This window comes from Eleginops maclovinus, chromosome 7, assembly GCF_036324505.1.
Source record: "Eleginops maclovinus isolate JMC-PN-2008 ecotype Puerto Natales chromosome 7, JC_Emac_rtc_rv5, whole genome shotgun sequence".
Taxonomy (NCBI): domain Eukaryota; kingdom Metazoa; phylum Chordata; class Actinopteri; order Perciformes; family Eleginopidae; genus Eleginops; species Eleginops maclovinus.
Window position 1 is genome coordinate 17,756,529 of NC_086355.1, and position 22,071 is coordinate 17,778,599.

Sequence of the window (22,071 nt, forward strand, 5' to 3'; positions counted from 1 at the left end):
GACTGGCTGATGAGGCCATGCACTACATCTTTTATATCTCTATCTCATTCTCCATCTTAGGCGTGATATTTTCTCTCCTATTCATATCCTCCACCAACCAGGCTCTCAAGAAAAAGACTGCCTTTCTTCGGAGCAGGCGATGACATCATTAGCGAGACATCCCTATTGTGTGCTTTTATAACGGTCTCACAGTGTACTTGCTCTGATAGCCCTGAACACTACCTTGGACAGAAAGCAGAGTTCATTTTTTGATTTTTATGACAACTTCAAACTTGCCAATGTCAACAGGGAGGACACATACAGAAGTGTGACAAGGTATTTTCATTTGAGCAGCCAACTATACTCTCCAAGAAAAAGAAGAAAAACGTGGATACCTAGTGTTCATAATTGTTAAGCGAAGATCTTGTAATTTCGAAAGGCTTTTGAGCGGAATGTCTAAAATGTTTAGCGATATAGATTTCACAGACTGAACACAGATACTCCAAAAACTCCTGTGTCATTTTTTTTCAAAGAGCATAAATCTGACAAGTGTTTGCTCTCGGCACACATTTCATAATAAAATGCCTTCTGTTGTGATGTAAATTAATAACTCTCCTGTTGAGTGTGTTGAGCACAAATTCATTCCTGTGTGTGTGTTACACTGATGCTTTGTGTGTGTTTAACGGAGTTGCAATGCAGCTGTTTTAAGTACACACTGTTTGCATGAGTGATTCCCACTGTCTCCAATCAGCCAGCGGAGATAAATCAGGGCTTGTTGGGTGCTTGCTGAGGCACTAACTGTGCCAGATATTCTGATTCTCAATACCTCCACCCGGCTTACAAGCTGCAACAGATATTCTAATTGAAAGTTCTTATCCTATGGAGGAAGAGACTTACAATTTTCTGATATCTTTGTTTGGCTGGACAAGCTGATGTGGGAAAATAAGGTTATTTTTAGTTTTTTTTTTACTAAATGTGCCTTTAAGGGCTTTCCCTTTCCTGTAGAGTGTTATATGGGTTTTTAGTGCATTTAAATGGTCTGCAAAGGCTAAAATCCAGAAGTTCCCTCAAAAGAGAGTTTCTCTCCCACACACTCCCCCCTTGCCTGAAACGCTTCAATTGGACTCCTTTGTTTAAGAAACAGTGACGTCACTATGTAACACATCTCTAAGAGGTTGACCAATCATAACAGAGCGATCCAGCAATCCAATCAGAGCAGACTGGTCTCTGGTTTTAGACAGAGGATGTAAAGAGATGCTGCAGTACGGGCAGTATGAGAAAAATACATACCTTTTTGAACATTATATGATGTAAACATGTCACAGTTGAGGCACAAAACACAATTATGAACATTAGCATTATAAGGCCCTTTTAAATGTTCATATTGCACATCATTCTTGACAATATTAGTCTTCTCACACTATTAAAGCACGTTGTGTGCTTTTAGACACGAGATACGATCATAAACTCTTTATTGCTTTATCCCACACAAAGGCAATAACACATCATCATGGTGTTGCAGGTTTTATTAGCCATGCCAGTCTCTGCCGTGCCAGTCCTTGTTCCCTCAGAGGAGCTTTTCAAAATCTTTGTTTGTCATAACCCAAAGCCCAAAAAATCTGAAAAGTCTGAAAAGTGAAGACGGTGCAGAAAATGGCTTAAACATGCTTTTTTTCTAATATCCAGAAGGGGGAGTCTACACTGGTCGCAAAAAGAAGTGTGGTTGTATAGAAGTCACTGAGAAAATGTTCCTACCTTAATAGATCTTTAATGACAATATATAAGAAAGAGGTCAGACATGTATGCGTATTCAGTATAATATAAATATGTGTTTGTTATTTACAGTAAATGATGGTACTATTTAATAATAAATAAACAATTGTACTTTTGGTGTGCGTCTTTGTGTTTCACAGGTTACTTACTTGTGAAACAGGAAGTAACCTGTCCATGTTTTCCTCTACAACGTCACCCTTTAACACTGGTTTTAGTTCTTGAAAAACATTTTGGTCTGAGATACTTCTTCTTCTTATCATTATTATTATTATTTTCCAGCAGACTGGGCAGAGTTTGGCACACTGTTGCCTTCCACTGGTGGAGTAACAGAATTGTACATTTTCCCTTTGAAATATATGTGTTGAGATATGGATCTGCGGTCTTTAGGCAATTAATTAATTCCTTAGTTCCCTTTTTGATATTCCAAAAAGTGTTCTTGGTGAAAAAGTTTCAACCCCCAGTTTAGTCAATTCACTAAATAGGTGTCTTCTTTCCCTGGCATAAACTTGGCAGTTTATTAATAAATGTTTGACAGTCTCAAGAACTCGGTGTTCACAATTTCCATTTGTGTAGTCCACAAATCACGAGCCGACGTGCTCGCCGACAATGTCCCAGCTTTGTCCATTTAACGTCATCCTTTCAAGGCATGTTCACTGTGCTGCCTGGTTTAACTGACAGTTGCCTGTTGTAGAATTTTCTTCCTCTGCTGTCAGCACCACATGTTGTCGCCACCGGTGATTCATTATTTCATTTATGGTACAACAACAATCCATCCTTCCAAACGGCACCTGTATGTCCACCATATCACAGCCTAAACTGTGCCCTATCTGCCACCTCATTGCCCTCAATCCCAACATGTGCTTACAACCTTAAAAAAAACCCACACTAAAGCGAGAGATCCATCTCCTCCAACCTTGCTTTTATATGGGTTGTTAGTGCAGATCAGGAACACCTGAGACTAGGTGGAGCCAGGAGCAGATCAGGTGCACCTGTACAGGGGTGCAAAGAGGAAACAGATAACCAAAGGGGGGACAGGGGGGGAACAGATACCTTGTTCAGCGTTCTGCTGTACTTTGCTCCATCATCTACCTATGTTTTCCAAAAAACAAGATGATATTTTCCAAAAAACAATATGGCAACAAGGCATAACTTGAGGCCTACAATAGGGATAAAAAAACAAAACCATTTTTTAAATATGAACTCACTATATATTGATCAAAACATAGGGAAGTGAACTCCTTTTAAACACCTAAAAAAAAATGTTGATTAGTTTTCCTCTTTGGATGATTATCATATTGAGACTGGTTAACAACCTCAAACAACAAACATTAACTTACAATAACTCTATATTTGTGTAACTTAAGGTCTATTTACACTAACAATTTTGTATTAACAATATGAGTGCCTAGTGGCAATGGGGTGGCATTGGCTCAGTCTGTAGGGACTTGGCCTTATGACCGAATGGTCGCCGGTTCGAGTCCCGACCAAAAATAATACAGTGTATAGAGAGGTGCCAGTTCACCTCCTGGGCACTGCCAGGCAAGACACTGAACCCTTAACTGCTCTGTTAACCTCTTCACTCATGTGTGTACTACAATGCATGTGTGCACCTTCCTGTATACTGCATGTGTATTAAAAAAAAATATATATATAAAGCCAAAGTGAAAACTGAAACTGAATTTACCCCTAGGGGGATAAATAAAGGCTCATCGTCATCTTCTTCTTCTTCTTCTTCTTCTTCTTCTTCTTCTTCTTCAATGACACCTGTGCAGTGGATTTATTGAAACAGGTGATCACACAGGGCAGTGCAGCGTCTTCCTGCACACTTGCAACCTATTTGCACTTCTGAGGTAATGACATGGCAGGGTAGAAAAGCTGGGAACACTCACCTTAAACTGTGGTAGGAAAAAATATGTATGTTAAAAAAAGCTTGGCAGTATAGATTTCTTCTATCTTATGCAAGACTGTGTCACACAAGCCAGATAAAACACTGTTGCCAGCACAGCATAAGTAACCACATTAACTGCACATGTTATCTGATTTTAATTATCTAAATTGGGGCTGGGGAAAAAAATTAAATAGCATTCAGTTTGTAGAGCGTCTATAGAGACATGGCCTGTCTTTAGTCAGTGATCCAGCAGATATTTGATGTTACTTCAGAGCTCTACACAAAAAATAACCAAACATAACTCCAGCTGTTGAGGCAGCTGGCAAATCTGGTCTTTATTGTAGAAAACACATTTTAGTTATGAGCCAATGAGGCTGGCTGGTTATAGTTGAGCTTAGAGCAGTTTTTCTTTGAATGTGGAAAAGGTTGTGTCATTGGTGCCTGTGTTGTCTAAGGGCCTTTTTATTTCCATACTGGTTCATCTTTATGTGGTAATAACATTTGTAATCTTGTAATTGCCCTCTACTGTTTGAATCCGGCTGAATTTAGCGTACAACAAAGTATCTCTGGAGCTGACATCAAATGATGAGAGATGGTGGTTTAATATGGGCCTGCATGTTTAAATGTGTACCTTTTTTTTTAAACAGCCAAATGGGTCTCAGAAAAGCTTTTTGGAACATGTTACACTTTTGAGATGGCAGAGCAGATGTCACAGCAGAGGCTCTCCTCCTCGCTCAATTTATCTTTTATATTTTCATTATAAAAAATTCAAGGGATCCAAAAATCAAATGATAGACTAACAGCACTCAAAACATCCAACTGTACATTAGCAATGATTTACCACATTTGTTTAAATGAATACGGAACAATGAATAAATGTCATTGAAAAAAAAAAGCTAATAGGGAACAGTGGCAAATCATTACATTAAATTGCATTTAGCAGACGCTTTTATCCAAAGCGACCTAGAATAAGTGCACTTTTTTGCCGCATCAAAGAGACATTGGAAAGACCTTGCAACTCAAGAGATGCTACCTTATTATTTAGTTATATTCATTTTAAGTTGTGCTGATAGTTGTCAGCGGTACAGATCAACAACACTTATATTGTGTGCAAGGATAAGGACCAGCTTTAGCAAAAGATATAAGAAGGAAAACCTTCTGTTGACATCTTTGAAAGCCTACCTGCTAGGCAAGGCTAGACTTATGGAATTTTGTTTTTTAAGGAAAAATCTGATAGCTATAAACAGTGTGTTGATCCTGTATGGTACCATATAGGGGTCAGAGGAACAATGTTACAGTCGCCTAGTTGCAAAATATAAGTGCTAGTTGTTATAGCTACGAATGCTTTGCATTATTGATGCAAATCTACTCTGAATAATCCTTGGAAAAACAAATTGTAAATCTGGAATGTGTAAAGCCAAGATCTACCATTTGAAACATGTCTCTTCTGCTTTGGTAGAATGCAAAACTACAAAAAAGCAAACTTACACTGTTCCATGTTACAGTATATTTTACTGCATGATTAATTACTTCTCGGTCATAAAAACGTTGTCTCAGACAGAAGATGTCAGCGTGAAACTGCTTTAATTGGGACGCTTTTGAACTGCTTGCCCAGTGCTGTGCAATGATGCATGGTAGGGGCATAAACTGTATATTTCATACTGCACAGAGAAGCCTATGCAAACATGCTTTTTTTTTTATTGAGTAGTGAAGCCTCACAAAATTCAGTTTGATTCCTTGCGCAGTTATACAGGTTATACGGCCATGACTTTGAAAATAAAATTAGGAAAAGTGTGTAATGTTATCTACTAAACAAAACTATATAAGGTCTCCTTGGATCCAGTTGAGGAAGCACACACTGAATTTAATGTGCTGCATAAAACCGCATGTGATAAAATACGCCGTATGTAAAATTATGGCCATGCTACCGCTATAGAGCTGCAGCCGCACAATCGCGCTCCATCTCTTAAAAGTCTTCCTCCGTCTGGTTTATTCCTTTTCATCTCCTTCTTTGAAAGGCAAAATCAATAAGACATGATGGCTTTCACCTCTCTTTCATCTAATCAGTAACCAAGACAAAATGTCCTCATTGTGTACATGTTGTAAAAATACCACAATTCTGAAGCATCACATGAAAGCAGGTCATGGCAGAGGGATGGAAATTGACTTTTATTCATACATTATGTGTGCAACATATAGTTCATCAATCCATTTATTACACAACCCAATCTGTTGAATATTCTCTTTTTCTTTAAACATTTTTTGAAAGAGTATTTATAGAATTTATAATAATAACCCATCTTTGTGTTATGAAAGGAAGACATGATAAAATCAACAGGAAAAGGCAATGGTAGTAATAAAAGTGCAAATGAACTCCACCTGCAGATTTACTCATGCAAGCTTAACTCAAAACGAGAAATGCAGTACAGTGGCAACTATGAAAAAGAGAAGAGGAGATTACAGGATCTTACAGATGTTGTGACTCTACATCCAACCCCAAATGGACATAGTTACAATTGTCACCACTATATAATGGGGGAAACAATTTAGCACTAAATGACGTAATTTAGGTAAAGCTGAATACACATCATACCCAATTTGCTTTTTTCTCACAGGAAGGTTAAAACCACTAGTTATGTTTTGTTAGTATGATTACCTCCTCTGCTAACTTGTGTCACTACATACAGCTCTTATCAGATTGGTTCCGCTTCGAATGCTCATTGCCAAACGAGGTCCATGTTGACATAATTGGAACAAATATGCTGGTTCAATTCAAAGTCACAATAATCCCTCCTTTCAGTGGAACTGATCAAGGTTCTCCAATGAAATCAAAGCTTTACGAGCACACCTTTGGAGACATAACTCTATGTGCTTTTAGTTAACAGTATTCTGGAAAGTCTAAGCAGACTAGAATACAAATGAGAAGTCTGATGGAGCTATTTCCATTAGCCCATAACATTACCTTGTTGATGTGGACAAGCTGAATGAATGCACACAATTTACTGTCTGTTGTGGCCTAATAATATTATATAGCAGTGCATTCTATTGAGTGAAACAAAGGGGTACTTAATTCTTATGAACTCTGGGCAGTTGATGTCAAAATAATCTTTATTTTCTTTGAAATTGAAGAGAAAGCCAATAAACCATATCTGTAGTTTTAGGCATTTTTAAACTCAAATTAGGTATTATTCAGGTTTAATAGCAATCGTTTTCCCCTGTGGTGTTGAATTATCAACCTCCAAATGCATAAAGCTAAGGCATTATAACATTTGTATTTCTTTAAAACACAACCAACATCTTTTTTTTTTTGGATAATGTAGCTTTAATCTGATTTATAATCTGCTAATGACCAAGCCCTATATGAGGTCCATGTGAGTTGTCATTAAGTAAGAAGAAGACATCCTGTGAAAAGTGCCTATTTGCTTTCTTTGTGAGAGTTCGATAAAAGAAAGTATGTTCTTCTCAAATAAATCTATTTCCTACAACACTTTAAAGGTTCAATGAAAATAAAGTGTACCTGTTTTCACTCAAAGAATGGTTTTCCAGATTCAGAGATAAGACAAAAGAGAACGTTCATTTTCTTTGTCACAGAGACGTAATTAAAATGATGTTCAAACATCAACAAAGAACATGGTGTTGTTTTAAGGCTTTCATGGAAGCCTGCTGTTTATTCAAATCAGGTATCGCAAAAGCAGAGAAAGATACCCTTTTGTAGTATGATATTAACATTTTGATTTTCATAGTTTAATTTCAGTAGTAAAATAAGTCTTTAAAAACGGGACGCGGATGCAGCTTTTAGAGAGATTTACACTCAGCACTGTGCTTCCTGGAGTCCTGCGTAATATACCCTCCATGACAAAAGTACAATTCCTAGCAAGCATCCATGCCAAGTTGAAGACATACTCCTTCCATTTTAGTTAGATGCATACAAATGGCATTGCACATTAATAGAGATGTACAATTTTAATTTCCTGTAAGCTGACTCAGCTTTGAACAGACTGTTTTGAATAGGGTTAACACTTTAATGGCCGTTACGGCTAACAGAAAAGCAGGTAGGCTCTTTCGTGACAAGGCTGGTAGTCAATACCTTTACGATATTGTCAGAAATAAGCCGGTCACATTGAAACTTTTACTATAATACCATACCTATATTTAATTTTATATTTATTTTGTCTTTGATCTAGAAAAATAGGCTATTTGAATTATCCTGCATTGCTTTTTCTTTTATTTTCTATGTGACGTGTGGTGTAGAAAATGCATTTAAATCATGGATATCAAATGGGTTGTACCAATGTTCCCTTATTTCCTTATTTAATTTTATTGAAACCCCTTTCCCACCCTTGTTTAAAAAATGATCTGCCTTTGTGCACCAGCCGAGTAAAATATGAAAAGTGTTGTTTTTTCAGCAGCAGAATACAAAAAGTAGGTTTGCCCTAGAATTTAACAGCAATTCAAACACTTCCTCAAAGCTGACCACAGAGGTTGAAATGCACAACAATCCCTTCTATCAGTGGAACTGATCAAGGTTCTCAAATTAAATCTAAGTTTTCACAAGCACACCTTTGGAGACATAACTCTATGTGCTTTTAGTTAACAGTATTCTGGAAAGTCTAAGCAGAGTAGAATACAAATGAGAAGTTTGATGGAGCTGTTTCCATTAGCCCATAACTTTACCTTGTTGATGTTGACAAGCTGAAAGGATGTACAAAATGTACACCCTGTTGCGGAGTGATAATATTATATAGCAGTGCATTCTATAGAGTGAAACAAAGGTATAGAGTATATATTAAGTCTTATGAACTATGGACAGTTAATTACCAAAATATTAAGAAAGGCGATAGAACACGTGTGAATTTAGGCATTTTTAGACTACAAATAGGCAAAGTATATCCATTATTGGGTATTATTCAGGTTTAGTAGCAATATGTTTTTTCCTGTGGTGTTGAATCATCAGCCTGAAAATGCATAAACCAAGGCATAGCCTTTGTATGTCTTTAAAACACAATCAATTTAGAAAACATTCACCAACTTGAAAACATGCGCAGTGTTCCTTAAAAATGCTGCTTAAACACAACGATACAAACACACATACATACATATATATACTAAGTTAGCTAGCTACAGCAGATCTGCAATAATATTGGAGGGATCATGTGATCACATTGTTAAAATTAGCCAATAAAACTTACATTCTAGGATAGTTTCCAGTAAAGGCTGGTCACAATGACTAAACATTAAGTCCACTGCTCTTTCAGACCATGTTCTAAATGTATAAACGATCATTTTGATGTATCCTTAAGAATAACAAATGATATCGTTACACCTCCTCTGCTAATCTTAAAAAGTTTTTTAAAAAATACAATGAAAATGAAGCATGATCAACCAAACACTGTTAGGTTGTGGTACATCTAATACTACATCTATATCTATTTTATTAAATCTTTTTATTGGACAATCATAGATTTTTCCCTGCCTTGATGGATCTTTTGCGTAGTAAAAGGCAAATAAAGTGTTAACCTTGTGATGACATATGAGTGATTCTCGTTTGCAGGGAGAGTTATTGCCATCAAATTTGTATTGAAAGAAGGTTTTTTTAAATTAAATATGAAGAAATCTAAATATTTGTTATGTACAATGCACAAAACTCAGAACCTTCAAAAGAAAGTAAGTGGAGAGCGTTCCCTGTTGCTTACCTTATCTCTCCCTCGGGAGGCTTTGCTAATTTCATTTTCGAAAAAAGAAGTCAATATTCTTCATGTTTGGGTTGGTTTTATTGAATATTTTCTAGATTTCTGATAAACAAAAAAGTAGTTTCTGAATTTAATATTAAGTGGATTACCCCTCCCCTGCCTACTCTGCCATTCCTTGCAAAAACAAACAGTTTTGTAGAGGCTTTTTCATGTCTTTCCACAGCCTGTTTGAGTCCCTAGAGCCACTGGTGCATAAACGGGCAAAAGAAAGCTGAGAGCTGCATACAGACAGTACACACAGACAAACAGACACACAGTGTCACACACACACACACACACACACACACACACACACACACACACTTTCTCTCTCCGTTGCAGAGTTCCATAGTCATTATGCCACACTCCAGGGAGACTCGTTAAAACATTCTGGAGATGCAAACTTTCATTCCATTTGCAAGTTATCAGAGCAGTTTGTCACAGCCAAAGTGTTGTGATGGCGCTATGGCGTTCCCACAAGGGTTCCGTCAAAGTGCCCACCCTTTTCCTTTTCCCTCCATGCGCATCTCCAACTGCACTTACTGTAACTCCAGCAGTGGCCTTGTAGCCTTGATGACAATGATGCATCAATCATCAGTAGAAGCTCTTGAATAAACGAATGAGAGAAGGCTAGGGTACGACAGTAATGCTCCTCAAGATGCCCTTAAGAGTTGTTCCCGTGGATATGGAGCCCGGAGACGAGCACGTACACAGCAGTCCTCAAGTCAATCATTCTTTATCAAAGAAGGCCATCCATTCCTTTTGCTGCCAATTGTTTGTACACAGCTCTCAAACCTGGGCCACCGAAGAGGGAAAAGGACAAGCCAGGAGAAAGTAATGATGTTTGTGATGAGCCTCAGTGTTGACTCAAGTCTAGCTGCTAAATCCCTTGGCTCCCACAGGCAGGCCATTACACACACTCGGTGTGGTACACATAAGCCGGCAGAGGGGCTTTAAGGGGGCCAAGATGCTCTTATTTGAGGCTGTGGGGGTGGCCGCCAGATCAATGAACCCTCTCTGCACAACTTGCACGTTTTCACCCTTTCAATTATATCTCCTTTCAACCAATTTTGCCGTGCTCACCTTTTATTATTCCACTGTTGGTTAAGCTGTCTTTGATTTTTATTTTATTTTAATAGCAAACCAATTGTCCTGCATCTTCCATCAGTATTAAACAGCATTATGAGAACCTATTAGAGGAGCACAAAAGCCAAAGTTGGGTCACATGAAATTATCGTTTACTCACTGTTCGGATTCCTGATGATTTCCTATTAAAAGAAAAATATATTCGGCATTGCCAGGACCAGCAGAGATCATTTAAACAGAAAAGTGACAGGCTAAAACATAAGCAGTGATACAATCATTTGGGGAGGTTTTGCATTTCTGGAAAATGTCAATATTCTTCATGTTTGGGTGGGTTTTATTGAATATTTTCTATATTTCTGATAAAATGAAGACCATTTTAGGTGAGGTATTGGAAATAAATAGTAGCTTTTGCAGTGTATTAGAACACACAGCTGCATGCACCGATGTCTCCTATATCTCCCTTATGCTCCATACGTTGCTTTTATACCTGGTTGCATCCAGATTGGAACACAGGATGGTATTCAAACTCACTCTGTGGAAAAATTTGATTAGAATCTATCATGCCAGCATTGCCTGCAAATTCGACAGATAAAAAAACCTACATGATATTTCAAGAAACACAAACCTGTGCACTAGACTACCTTTAGATACAGTTAGCTAAGCATGTTTCCATATAACCTCAACCTTCAATGGTATACAGAGATTAAACACAAACACAGTATAGTGCTACGAGTCATGCAGAAGCCATGATCTGTAGAGTGGTGTAGAAATTAGTTAGCATGTTAGCACTTCCTGTTCCATTGTCTCATAGTCAAAGGTTTTTTGAATAGTTGTTTGGTTAGATGCCTGAAATACATTCTGTGGTTAATAAACACTTAAAAGATTCTCGCATTTTGTTCTACGACAATAACACATCAGCTGGTGAATGTCTGAATCTTTTACACGTCTTAAAAAAAAGCAGTTGTTAAAACTAGTCCACCGTTAGCTACGCGGTCCAATGTCATGTGACCGTGATGTAGTCCGTTCATCAGGCTTTCAAAAGTTTTGTTAAAATGTGGAGAGTACCTAAAAAATCTAAAGTTAATTTCTAGATGTGATTCAGTTCACTTTATCACAAAAGATTCATTATTTTCGAAGAAACCTTCACCATTACACAAAACTAATGTTCTAAAAGGTTCATAATCACAGTTGTCATCTTGGAGCTGTCTCTGATAAATGATAACAATGAGAATAGCATTTCAAGGCCACAACAATAAAAAAGGCAGCTACCTGCCTTCAAGAGACAAGCTGGTGAGGGTGGCAGTTTTACCTTCAGGGACAGCCAACAGACAACAGAGGCTGTCAGCATAGAGCCCAAAAAAAACCTCATCAGGCCTCTTGGTTTATAGAGCTTAGCTGTTATTTCCTGTCAGAGAGGTGCTCAGTTGTCCGTAAGATTACTACATTGAAGTTGTGACTGAGGCTGCGCTCAGATGTTTGGCAGGAGTTGATCGGAGGGCATATTTGCAGCATCTAGTGAGTCAACATGTTGATCCTCATTTCCATATTTCACCTGGATGCTAAGCTGAGCATTAGAGTGGTCTCCCATAACACAAAACCAACAGGGCTGGAAAAAAAAACTGGCTTGTGACAAAATGCTGCTTGAAATGCAAAGCAAACAGATATCGCTTTAAATTTGACAAACAGTGCATCTTTTGTGCTCAGCCCATCACGGCACGCTCGGTTTGCGGGTTTTGTCATGAAGCGAGTAATCATCGCAAGTATCCCTTTTTCCATTCAAAGCACTGTTGTCCCATCTCCCTCTGTTTTCTGACAGCATTATTCAGATGAGTTGTGCATTGCAGTCTGAGTCATGTTTACTGACCGAAGACAGTGTGAAATCCAGAATAATTGCTCCCCAAAACTCCCTGGCATTCCCTGGCACAATGTTCTGGTCTACTAAAGTCAAGCAGGAAGTCAAAGTGAAGCAGAAATTTCCAAAAATAAAAATGTTCTTTTTATTTTTCCTCTGACAATTTTTATGTCATTGGAAATAAATGAATACGAAAATACTCTGGAGGTACGTCTGTGAAAAAGCTAAGCCTTGGGACACCTGCTTTATATCCAGCTGCTTGCTTAGAAACAGGGGCAAAACAAACAAATGTGTCAGGGGCACAGTGTCTATTTTCAACATGGTGCCTGTACAAAAAAATGAACAGCAAAGGGTAGAGATCTCTGTGTGTGGTGTGGAGTGTGGTGGCACTGGTGACAGGCAGATAACAATCCCACCAAAATGGCATAGCCAGTGCTTTTCACAGCAAGGGGATGGGGGAGCATCATTGCCATTCAGCGCTGCACACACACGAATACACGCACAGCCAAATCTTAAAAGCAGCCATGTCCCCCCACCTCCCTCCCCGCATGTCACTCTCTCAAATTGTTTCATGTTCTTTAGAGTGACTAAATAAAAACCAAAAGGCAAACAATCCTCCAGAGACAGAGAAAACACTGGTGTCGGATACTTTGTAGTTGTGCAGGCGTCTAATACTTTCTAGTCTGGTTTCTTCAAGATGGCTTTTTCTATTTGAGCCTGACTCTTAAACTGTGGGAGGCTAAATGGAAGGAGGAAGCATCTCTTAAGGGTTTACTGCCATCTGTTGGTACTAAGGGAAACTGGTAATCAGTCAATATTGTGTATGTACTATACGGTTTATTCATTTGTGATATGCATCCCGACTTCAACTGTTTTACGCAGTCTATGGAGCAAGGCCATTGTAGAGACACGAAAAAAAACATGACCAACATCTATAGCATTCAGCTTCCCCTTTACTTACCCATTATACCTCGTTTTTTTCAGTGGTTGGTAAATTTCCCAAAAACTTAACCTGCCTGTCAAGCACAAGATAATATGCACTGTGAATTTGTTTTGCAGCATGCCGGTAAAAAAGGGCTGGCTGTTTCTCAGACTATGTAAAATGACTCGTCATAATGAATGTGCACGGACCTCCGTTTTCATAACATCTTGAATCACCGTCTCACTCTGGTGTTTGCATGCCTGACTGCTCCATAATTACCATTTAAAGTGGGATAGAAGTGAGGTGAATGAGATGGTTGTTTGCACCTCAGGTCACGCATGCTAGGCTGCCTTTCTTGATTACTTGATTAGGTGAGGCTAGAGGAGACCGGGAAATCAAACAGATGGATTTGTCGGAATTTCTACAACAACCTTTTCATACCATTAGCTGTGTGTATACGACTTAAATATTATCCTAATTGCTGATAATAGTTCGGTAATGCTCTAATTTAGTGTGATTGTGAGAATGCCAATAAATCCAGCAGTAATGAAAACCATTAATTCCCCTTTATTTAAAAAGTCAAACTGTATGGTAAAGGTAAACAAAATAATACAATGCTTGCATGGTTGTTACACAAGATGTATAAAAAAAAGAAATTTAAGTTCATATTATGGGGCATTGCAACCGTGACCATTGCTTTTTAAACATGGCACACCATCACCATTAAGGGGAGACAGAACCTAAAAACTGGCGGGGAAAAAAAAGTCACATAATTGGCAGTATAATGTATAATGAGGTTACAAAAACAGTTTGCCTTTCAGAGGACTAAAATATCAGGGCTACACAGATGGACCTCTGGCGAGTTAGAGTTCCATGACTAAAGACAATAGATGTGAAATATGCCTCAAAACTGGCTCATTTTAAAAGGGAACCGTCTGTGTCCAAAAGACAAAAAAATAAGTCCCCTTTTGTCACAGGAAAGGGGTTTTGATTAATTTAGCGAAATGTGGCATAGCTCCCGATGGAGTATAAAGAAGAGTATTGATTGAGACAAAAAAATAAATGTTGAAAATGAAAACAATATTAAAGCCCTTACATTACAGTTGAACTAAATATTAGGGAGGTTGGGATTTAATAAAGAAGGAAAAAACTAAATACAGACAGACTTCTGCAATAAGTCCCCTCTACTGCATCTGGTGCTATGATAATGTAAAAATACAAATCAAGATGGTAGTTTTAGCCGGAGGTCATCAGTCTGTCTCTTCTTCCTCAGACTCGGACTCTGAAGAAAAAAAAGGAAAATAATAATAACCAGTTAGCACAGGACTGAAACATTGATGCACAATAACCATCCCCACTGATGTTAACACTTAGAAATGTGTCAGAAAGAATGCGCAGGAATGAGTCCTAAACTTGGAAATTAGTTAGCATTTGAGCTTTTCTAGGCTCCCTTGTCTCAAAGTTAATGTTCATTAAGTTTAAAAATGCACTTGGATTGTGTCAGATTCCAGGAATAAGGTCCGTCTTTAAAACAAGATTTTCACATTTTATTGTACGGCATTAAAGACGCCTGTAAACACCACAGTCGTAAATGTCGGAGGCTTTTAAGTATCTTAAAAAAGGCGCTTGCAAACAAATGGCTATCAGACTACTTATCACACCGACCATTTAGCCTTAAGCTTAGCGTTGTGGTGGTGAAGTCATGTGGCTATGAAGTCTGTTTATAGCCAAACGCTAGCTTTCTATTTCAAGTGATGGCATTTATGCTTTGACTTTTGTAAAGTGTTGTTAATGTGGAGATTATACGAATGATTAAACCAAACGTTTTATTATTATTTGCAATTTTCCAAAATCCAATGAAAAATCCCATTGCTTCTAGTAGCAGGAGCCCTTGTGATGCCAACTTCCGGGTTGGATAAAAAAAACCCCCAAAAAAACAGTTAATGGCTCAATCTATAAACAGGGGATTAATCAATTACAACCAATCAATGCAACCCATACCCATGAAAAGGAACTCTAAAAAACACAAATGGGTAGAAAAAGAAGACCTTGAGGTGCTTACCTTCCTCTGCATTCTTGAGCCATTCAACAAACTTTTTCATCTGCTCAAGGAAAACACTTTTTCCTTTAGCAGTGTGGGCGTCGTTGTACCACTTCAGAATAGCCTCCTCACTCAAGACATCAGCTGTTTGAAGAAATAAAAAATATATATACAATCCATGATGCCAACAGCACAAATATTTGCCCAGGTGGTCTCTAGGCAGGATGACAACATCCATCAAGACAAACTATTGGATCTAATCCATAGCCATCTGGCTTCACAGCTTCCGACTATCAAACTTAACTTTTCCTACAAAAGGCGAGGATGGTGGGAAAAAAAAGGATTAAAAAAAAAGGAGCTTACCTTTGTAGAGCAGAACAACAATTTTCTGGAAGGAGTTCATGAAGTGGATGTTGTCGTAGCAGTACTCCTGGATCTTCAGCAGGAGGGTGAGCTCAGAGAGACCCTGGGAGGTGAACGCCTTCAACAGTGGGCTGTATTGCTGAGTACGTAGAATTAGGGAAATTTAAATTAGAAACCAGAATCTGATTTGATGAGCTCTTATACAAGTTTTACTTGGCCAGGGAAGAACACTTTGGGTTAGTTAATCAATTATCTTTACTTCTATATTGAAATCTAACAGCAGCTTAGATTTGTATTAATCATCACAATCAAAGTTGTCACCTTTAAGAGTTTGATGGCTTGTTCCGTGACCAACTCCTCCTTCTTGTTCCACTCCACGGAGCACATTACACTTGCCCAAATCAGCCCAATCATCGTCTGCTCTGAGATGTTGTTCTTCTTGATTTCCTCTCGGACGTAGAGGATGATCTGCAAAAACCGAGTTCAGAGATGGGTCACGTGTTATTGGGAGATATGTGGAAACTGCGGACAGCTTATGCTAAGGCTCATCAAATCCTGCAGAAGACAGGGGTGTGGCACCAGGACACAGAGGCTTTCCAGAACTTTTCATTGATTAACGGCATCCTCAGGGGTGCGATTCACAAAGTGGGACTCGGAGGAAAATAATCCACGAGGCTTACATCTTTGAGGGGGTCCCCGCGGGACATCTGCTCCTCAAGCTCTTTTTGAAGCTCCTTGCGGGCACCAATGGACTGCTGGTTTCTAGCAAAGTCTGCCAGCTCCTTCAGGCCGACATCGGAGAAGTACTTGGAGAAGTACTCGCAACTGCGCTTGTTGGCTGGGAAAAGCTCCTAAAGAAAAGGAGAAAAAAAGCACATTGTCAAACATTAAGGCAAAACCTGATTGAAGTCCCAAAAGTATGTTTTGTTAGGAATGTTCCTACCGGAGTAAAATTATCTAGAAGTGCTTGAGGTCGCAATGATAAGTGCGATTTGAGTTCTCTAGATGATAGAAAAGGAACGTCAGGCTTCCTTTAGCTTAGGATAAACCTTTATTTTACAAGCTGACCAATTCTGCTCCTCAGATTAAAGATGCCTTTGTTCAATAAAGTTGCTGGATGCCACAATAGCTTGAAAGTGTCAATCATGGGGGCTAATTTTCTTATTTTAACATAACTTTAGAGTGCACAGGTAGGCTGCCGATGCTTGATGCTTCTGTAAGCTCCATCTGAGCCTTGTTAAAGACATTGTACTAGACGTAGTCCTCACCATGAGCCTGCTGTCCATGCCAACCTTTCGGAGACTGGCAGAAACAGAGTTGATATCCTTCTCAGTAAGCCAGGATCTGAAGAGTTTCACAGCGAAGCACGCTGAAACACCTGAGCAAATGGATAAAAATGTGAGTAAGCTGTTCCCGACAGACCTGCCGGGATAAAGTTAGGCCTGGGTAATGCGTCAGTAAACAACGCCGCAGGAGGCGACAGGTTTTAAATTAAACCTTAGTAAAAACGACACGGATGATGCGAACAAAATAAGTTTGGTCCGCAGGTGTGGAATGTTTTAGCAATCGATAATTTCAAGGACTGCAAGCAAATATGAACATAAACCAATCTTTTAATCCATCTTGAGGGTGTTGATTCATTTAGCCAAATGACGATAACTGGGCTCCATTGGGACTTACTTAAAGCCATCCATTAGTTTTTTCCATGACTTTAAAAAGGCAGCAGATCAACGCAAGGCTCCATTTATTTATTTTTTTAAAGAAAACCCATACCCCAAGCCTTTAACAAGACCATGAAATATTATTCTTACTAATTACAAGAGATATTTTATCTTTTTTTTATAATCTTTTAAGCCTTCACATCATGTTTAATTCACAATCATCACTGTTTTGTAATTTATCAGATAGCAACATGTTTATTTAAAAAAAAAAGTCCAACTCAATTCACATCTTTGTCACAATTCTCCATTTTAGGGGTTCCTTAAAATGTGTGTAGATATGCTATAGTCATTGGAATACTAAAGAATAATACTAACATTACTTGTGTTAGAAAAAGAAAAAATACAGTAAAGCGATCACAAGACAATATGGCCATCGTAATGTACAACATACTTCATTAAAAAAAAGGAGAACATAATGCTCATTTTTAGGTTCATATTTGTATTTTGTGCCTCTACTGTGACACGTTTAATGTTAAAAAAAAGGGTCTTAATTTTTCCCGCTGCACATCTTTTCACCCTCTGTCTGAAACCAGAGTTGAGTCTGCTCGGATTGGTTAGTTGGCTGGCTCTGTTGTTATTGGTCAACTGCTTACAGATGTGTCAGACTGTCCCGCCCTTTAAACTAATATGTGTTAGAGCACTAGCCAAAAAAAGCGGAGTGTTCCATCGTGATGTCACATGTTGCAGAAGTAAACAAAGGAGTCCAATCACATCCAGCAAACGAGGTAATGGTTAGCATGAAGCAGCATCACTAAAAATGATCAGACATGACCTCAAGCATCTAATGCCTTCCAATTATATTCAAACTTTAATTAAATGTTGGTTGTTTCTGCTGGATTATGTCTGAACTACATTTAGGATGGGACACAAGTTTGTAACTTGATGATTTTCACTTTTATCCTCCATATCTATTATAACTGAAGAAATCATCATCAAGATGTTGTGAGGAAAAAAGGGAACGTAAAGCCAAACAATATTTCAAACAATAACAAAATTACAGGCACCAGAGACAAGACCAAATAATAAAAAAGGGATGAGATTATTCGACCCTCTTACCGTATTGTTTTATCTCAGTCCAATTTTTTTCCCTTTTGACCTTATCTGCGAAACAATGAACAACACTAGGTATGCCTAGAGACAGAGGTGTATGTACCTTCTTTGACCAGGTTCTCATTGAACAGGCTGCTGAGAATTGCTGCAGACAGATTGCTTTTGGCCAGCAGAATTCCTGTTAGCATGGCTAGCTTGTTGCGCTCAGACTCAGTGAAGCCCTTGAGAAACAGCAGCAGCTGCCAAAAAGAAAAACCGTTAAAGAAATATTATCAAACTTTTTACATTCAAGCAGCAATACCATGGTTTTAAATGGACCTAGACAGGTAGTATTCCTGTAAAGATACATTTTGCCATAGACAAACCTTTTTAATCTCCTCCTCGAAACCTTTCTCCAAGTATTTGTAGCGCCTGATGAGTTTGTTAAAGACCTACAAAAAAGCATTAGACATATTTTAAATAAAACTATGATAAAAGAAGCAATGATAAAAGTAAAACAATAGTAAGTCAATGATGATATTCACCTGGGCATATGCCTGCATGGTCTCCATGTCCTCTTGTGCTTTGAAGAGGCAAAACTCTGTACGGGTCAGGTCGTCCGACAACGTTCCGCCTGGGGCTAAAGAAAAAAGATGCTTGCTTTATTCTGCAAGTATGAAGCTTTATACCAGACATTTGTTATTTTTATTTTGCATGGTAATGTGTATGCATTTTAGCATTAAAATATTTCCTGGGTACTACAAGTCTCGTGCCACAAACTGATTTAATCTGTGCGATGTATAAAATAAGAAACCCATTTCTTACCCAGCATTCCACCAGCCACCAGGATGTCGAACAGAGTCTCAGCATAGCGTCGGTAGTCGAGCTTGGCACCAGAGGCATCGAGGAATTTCGCGACAGCTTCCAAATCAGTGCCAGATTGGTTCAGTCCTTGTACTATGCTTTCCTGAAAGTGGGTAGGGTCAAATCTCTCCTTTTCATCTGTGGAAAAAAAATAATAAGTAAAGTGGATGCACTAATTTTTACAATACATATCGAAACCCATATCTAAATGTCACATTTTATCTTCCTTGCATCAGGCATTTAAGTAAGGGTCTCAGGTAAATAGGGATTTTTTTGCTTAAACAATTGCAACAGTTTTGGGACGGACACCTTTGTTTAGAATGCAAAGCGCCAATTTAAATGTGCTTAATGTCTAGTCGGTGAATAGATGACTGATTTTCAGTAAATACAATCATATTTCTGTGTATGTGATTTTCAGTACGTAAGGTACTCAAGCCTACTTGTAATATAAATTGACTACAAAAGAAATCCAGAACACAGGCAATATAGCTACAATCCTTGTGTGCATACGTGTTTGACCCCTTAAACTTTCTCACCTCTTTTGCGGGTTTTGAAACGCTGGCCTGTTAGCGTAGGCTTCTGCTGCCTTTGATTATTCATAAAAGACACTCTAGGAGAAAAATAGGGGAAAGAAAGGAGATCAGGTTTATGACAGAAACAATGTTTTTTTTCTAATTCGATTGATCTATGATGCGTTGAAAGAAACTGCAACGCTGTGCACGTGGCTGAAATTAACTAGTCCAGTTATCGCCACCGAGTCTTAACATAGTGCGACACAACATATAAAACGTGACGGCAGTTTTTAAATTGCCATTGATCAAAAGCCAATTGTAATGGGAACAACAAAGGTGAACATATTGTCGTTATTAAAGTGGATGTAATGATCACACATATATGCAATGAAAAACAAGCTAGCCGTTAGCTTTCGTTTTTACTTCCTGGTCAGACATTTTAGGGGCATTGTTATGATGTTTAACTGCTTGCAATAATATAAATACATCATCACAGTAGCTGTGTATCCATACTACAGCAACAATATTAGCCGTTTGTCTACCATTGTTTAAGCTTGTGATGCGAATCTGTCGAACCACGTGATGTTATTTGGCGGTAACATTACACATTCTTTAAATACTGGTTTAGCAAGGTCTGGAATCGAAGCGTAAACTGTGATAATATCGAATTTAATACGATAAAGCCAGGGATGCCGGACTTCAGACAACACCGGATACCGCTAAGCTAGGTTAGCTAACTAAAGTCAGCATGACGCAGTGCCTTAATAAGCTTAAATGTACGACCGTCAACAAATTAACGTCACGTTAAACAAAATACATACATCAACTCACCGAAATCCTCTTAATGAGCAAAAACAGTCCGTGAAATAAAAGAATAATATCACTGGACTCCGACTACGTTACTATCAGTTCCAGGGAAGAGGAAATTGTGGAAGGAACAGCACATGCGCATTTACACTGAGTCTACGTGGGTCATTCCACTGGTGTGGGGGTGTGCACAGTTCACAAAATGTAGAAAAATGTAGACAATGCAGTAGTAATGAAATAACTAAGACGAATTAGGCGGGATATAAAGTACTTGATGCGATACAGTAGCTTTACTCATTGTATATAGTGCAGAATTTAGTATTGTAACACGTATCTGGGTAATGTTACCCCTGTACATTTAAAAGGCATATTGTTAAACGGGTCAATGAATGGAAGACAGTTTCATCTCCCCCAAAACTGCCAAAGAGTCATCTTTCTCGCTCCATTTTTTCGTTAACCCTCTCCATTGGCCCACCAAACTGACCTACATTTGGTATTGATAAATAATGGGTAAACAAGTCGTTGCTATCTAGTATTAAGACACAGGAGGGGGATGTTGGGCTGTCGGGTGGATGAAGTAGCTGTCTACGGGATGAAGGGAAACTTTAATGTTGCGTTAACATTCACCTCGTAAATCTTGTTTTTGATTGAAAGAACTACCTTGACATGTTTTGTAAATTGAATTCTTCCTCTTTTAAACAAACATTAAAATGTTAGCCCTGAAATTGAAATTATGCTATAAACCAGGGAAAATAGTTAAATTCATTCGCCATCCAATAAAATGCATGACTATACCACAAGTTATCAGTCCACTCATCCAAAGAAACATCCCATAATCTCAGTGTTTCTGTTTAAAGTAGCCTTAAAGTGAATGCTTTTCTTAGAGAAAGTAGTTTTTTGATAAATATTCAGTTGAGCAATGTAATAAAGTAGCCTATATGTCTTAAATGTGTACTTAAATCAAGTTGTTTCATGTTATTCTTCTTTTTTCCTGTGCTCTGCTACATTTCGCAAGCCACTATTGCCATTTTTACTCAATTACATTTATCTGACATCATTAATAACTTTACAGATTTCGATTTTTTAGCTAATACAAATAAAAGTCAAGTAAAATAAATATTTTCATTTAAGAGTAGGTTAACATATCAGGCAGCAGAGTAAAACGTTATTTAAATTATCTCCACTTTTACGAGCTGTGATAGACTCAGTAAACCATCATCCTTTACGAATACTTTTTGCTTTTGGTACTTCTCGATACTTTTGTACTTTTACTTAGGTTACATTTTTAATCCACGACTGCTACTTGTAAGAGAGAAGTTTTAAAATGTATTACTGCCACTTTTACTAAACTGTAAGTAGCTAACTTCTACCACTGAAGATGACCAGTGCCCCATGTGGCGTGAAAAACATAAAAACAAACGCTGATATTTCCGACAGCATTTGAATGCGTCAGCTCCCCACCTCCCCCCGCGCTGGAGGTGATTAGGGACGCTGGACTAGCCCAG

At 38.3% G+C, this 22,071-nt stretch overlaps 1 protein-coding gene across 2 annotated transcripts; it reads right to left on the bottom strand.

Annotated features, from left to right (window-relative positions):
• Window positions 1-13,776: 13,776 nt before the first annotated feature.
• LOC134867254 (eIF5-mimic protein 2-A-like) lies at window positions 13,777-20,739 on the bottom strand. 2 transcript variants are annotated; one of them, XM_063887681.1, is made up of 12 exons: window positions 20,591-20,739; window positions 19,784-19,857; window positions 19,209-19,385; window positions 18,929-19,023; window positions 18,770-18,835; window positions 18,508-18,643; window positions 16,902-17,011; window positions 16,314-16,484; window positions 15,955-16,101; window positions 15,634-15,772; window positions 15,292-15,414; window positions 13,777-14,511 (listed from the first exon to the last, which is right to left on the bottom strand). In XM_063887681.1, the coding sequence occupies exons 2-12, from the start codon at window positions 19,845-19,847 to the stop codon at window positions 14,480-14,482; spliced, it is 1,260 nt and encodes a 419-aa protein (XP_063743751.1). In that variant the 5' UTR covers window positions 19,848-19,857; window positions 20,591-20,739; the 3' UTR covers window positions 13,777-14,479. The 2 variants fall into 2 exon arrangements, with proteins under 2 accessions (XP_063743751.1, XP_063743752.1); XM_063887682.1 differs by having other exon boundaries at window positions 20,581-20,693.
• Window positions 20,740-22,071: the final 1,332 nt, after the last annotated feature.

Coding starts and splice junctions, on each gene's coding strand:
- LOC134867254 (XM_063887681.1), bottom strand. CDS start 19,847: ATGAATAATCAAAGGCAGCAGAAGCCTACGCTAACAGGCCAGCGTTTC. Junction 19,386..19,783: donor TTTCAAAACCCGCAAAAGAG/GTGAGAAAGTTT, acceptor TTTTTTCCACAG/ATGAAAAGGAGAGATTTGAC. Junction 18,644..18,769: donor TCGAGGAGGAGATTAAAAAG/GTTTGTCTATGG, acceptor TCTTTTTGGCAG/CTGCTGCTGTTTCTCAAGGG.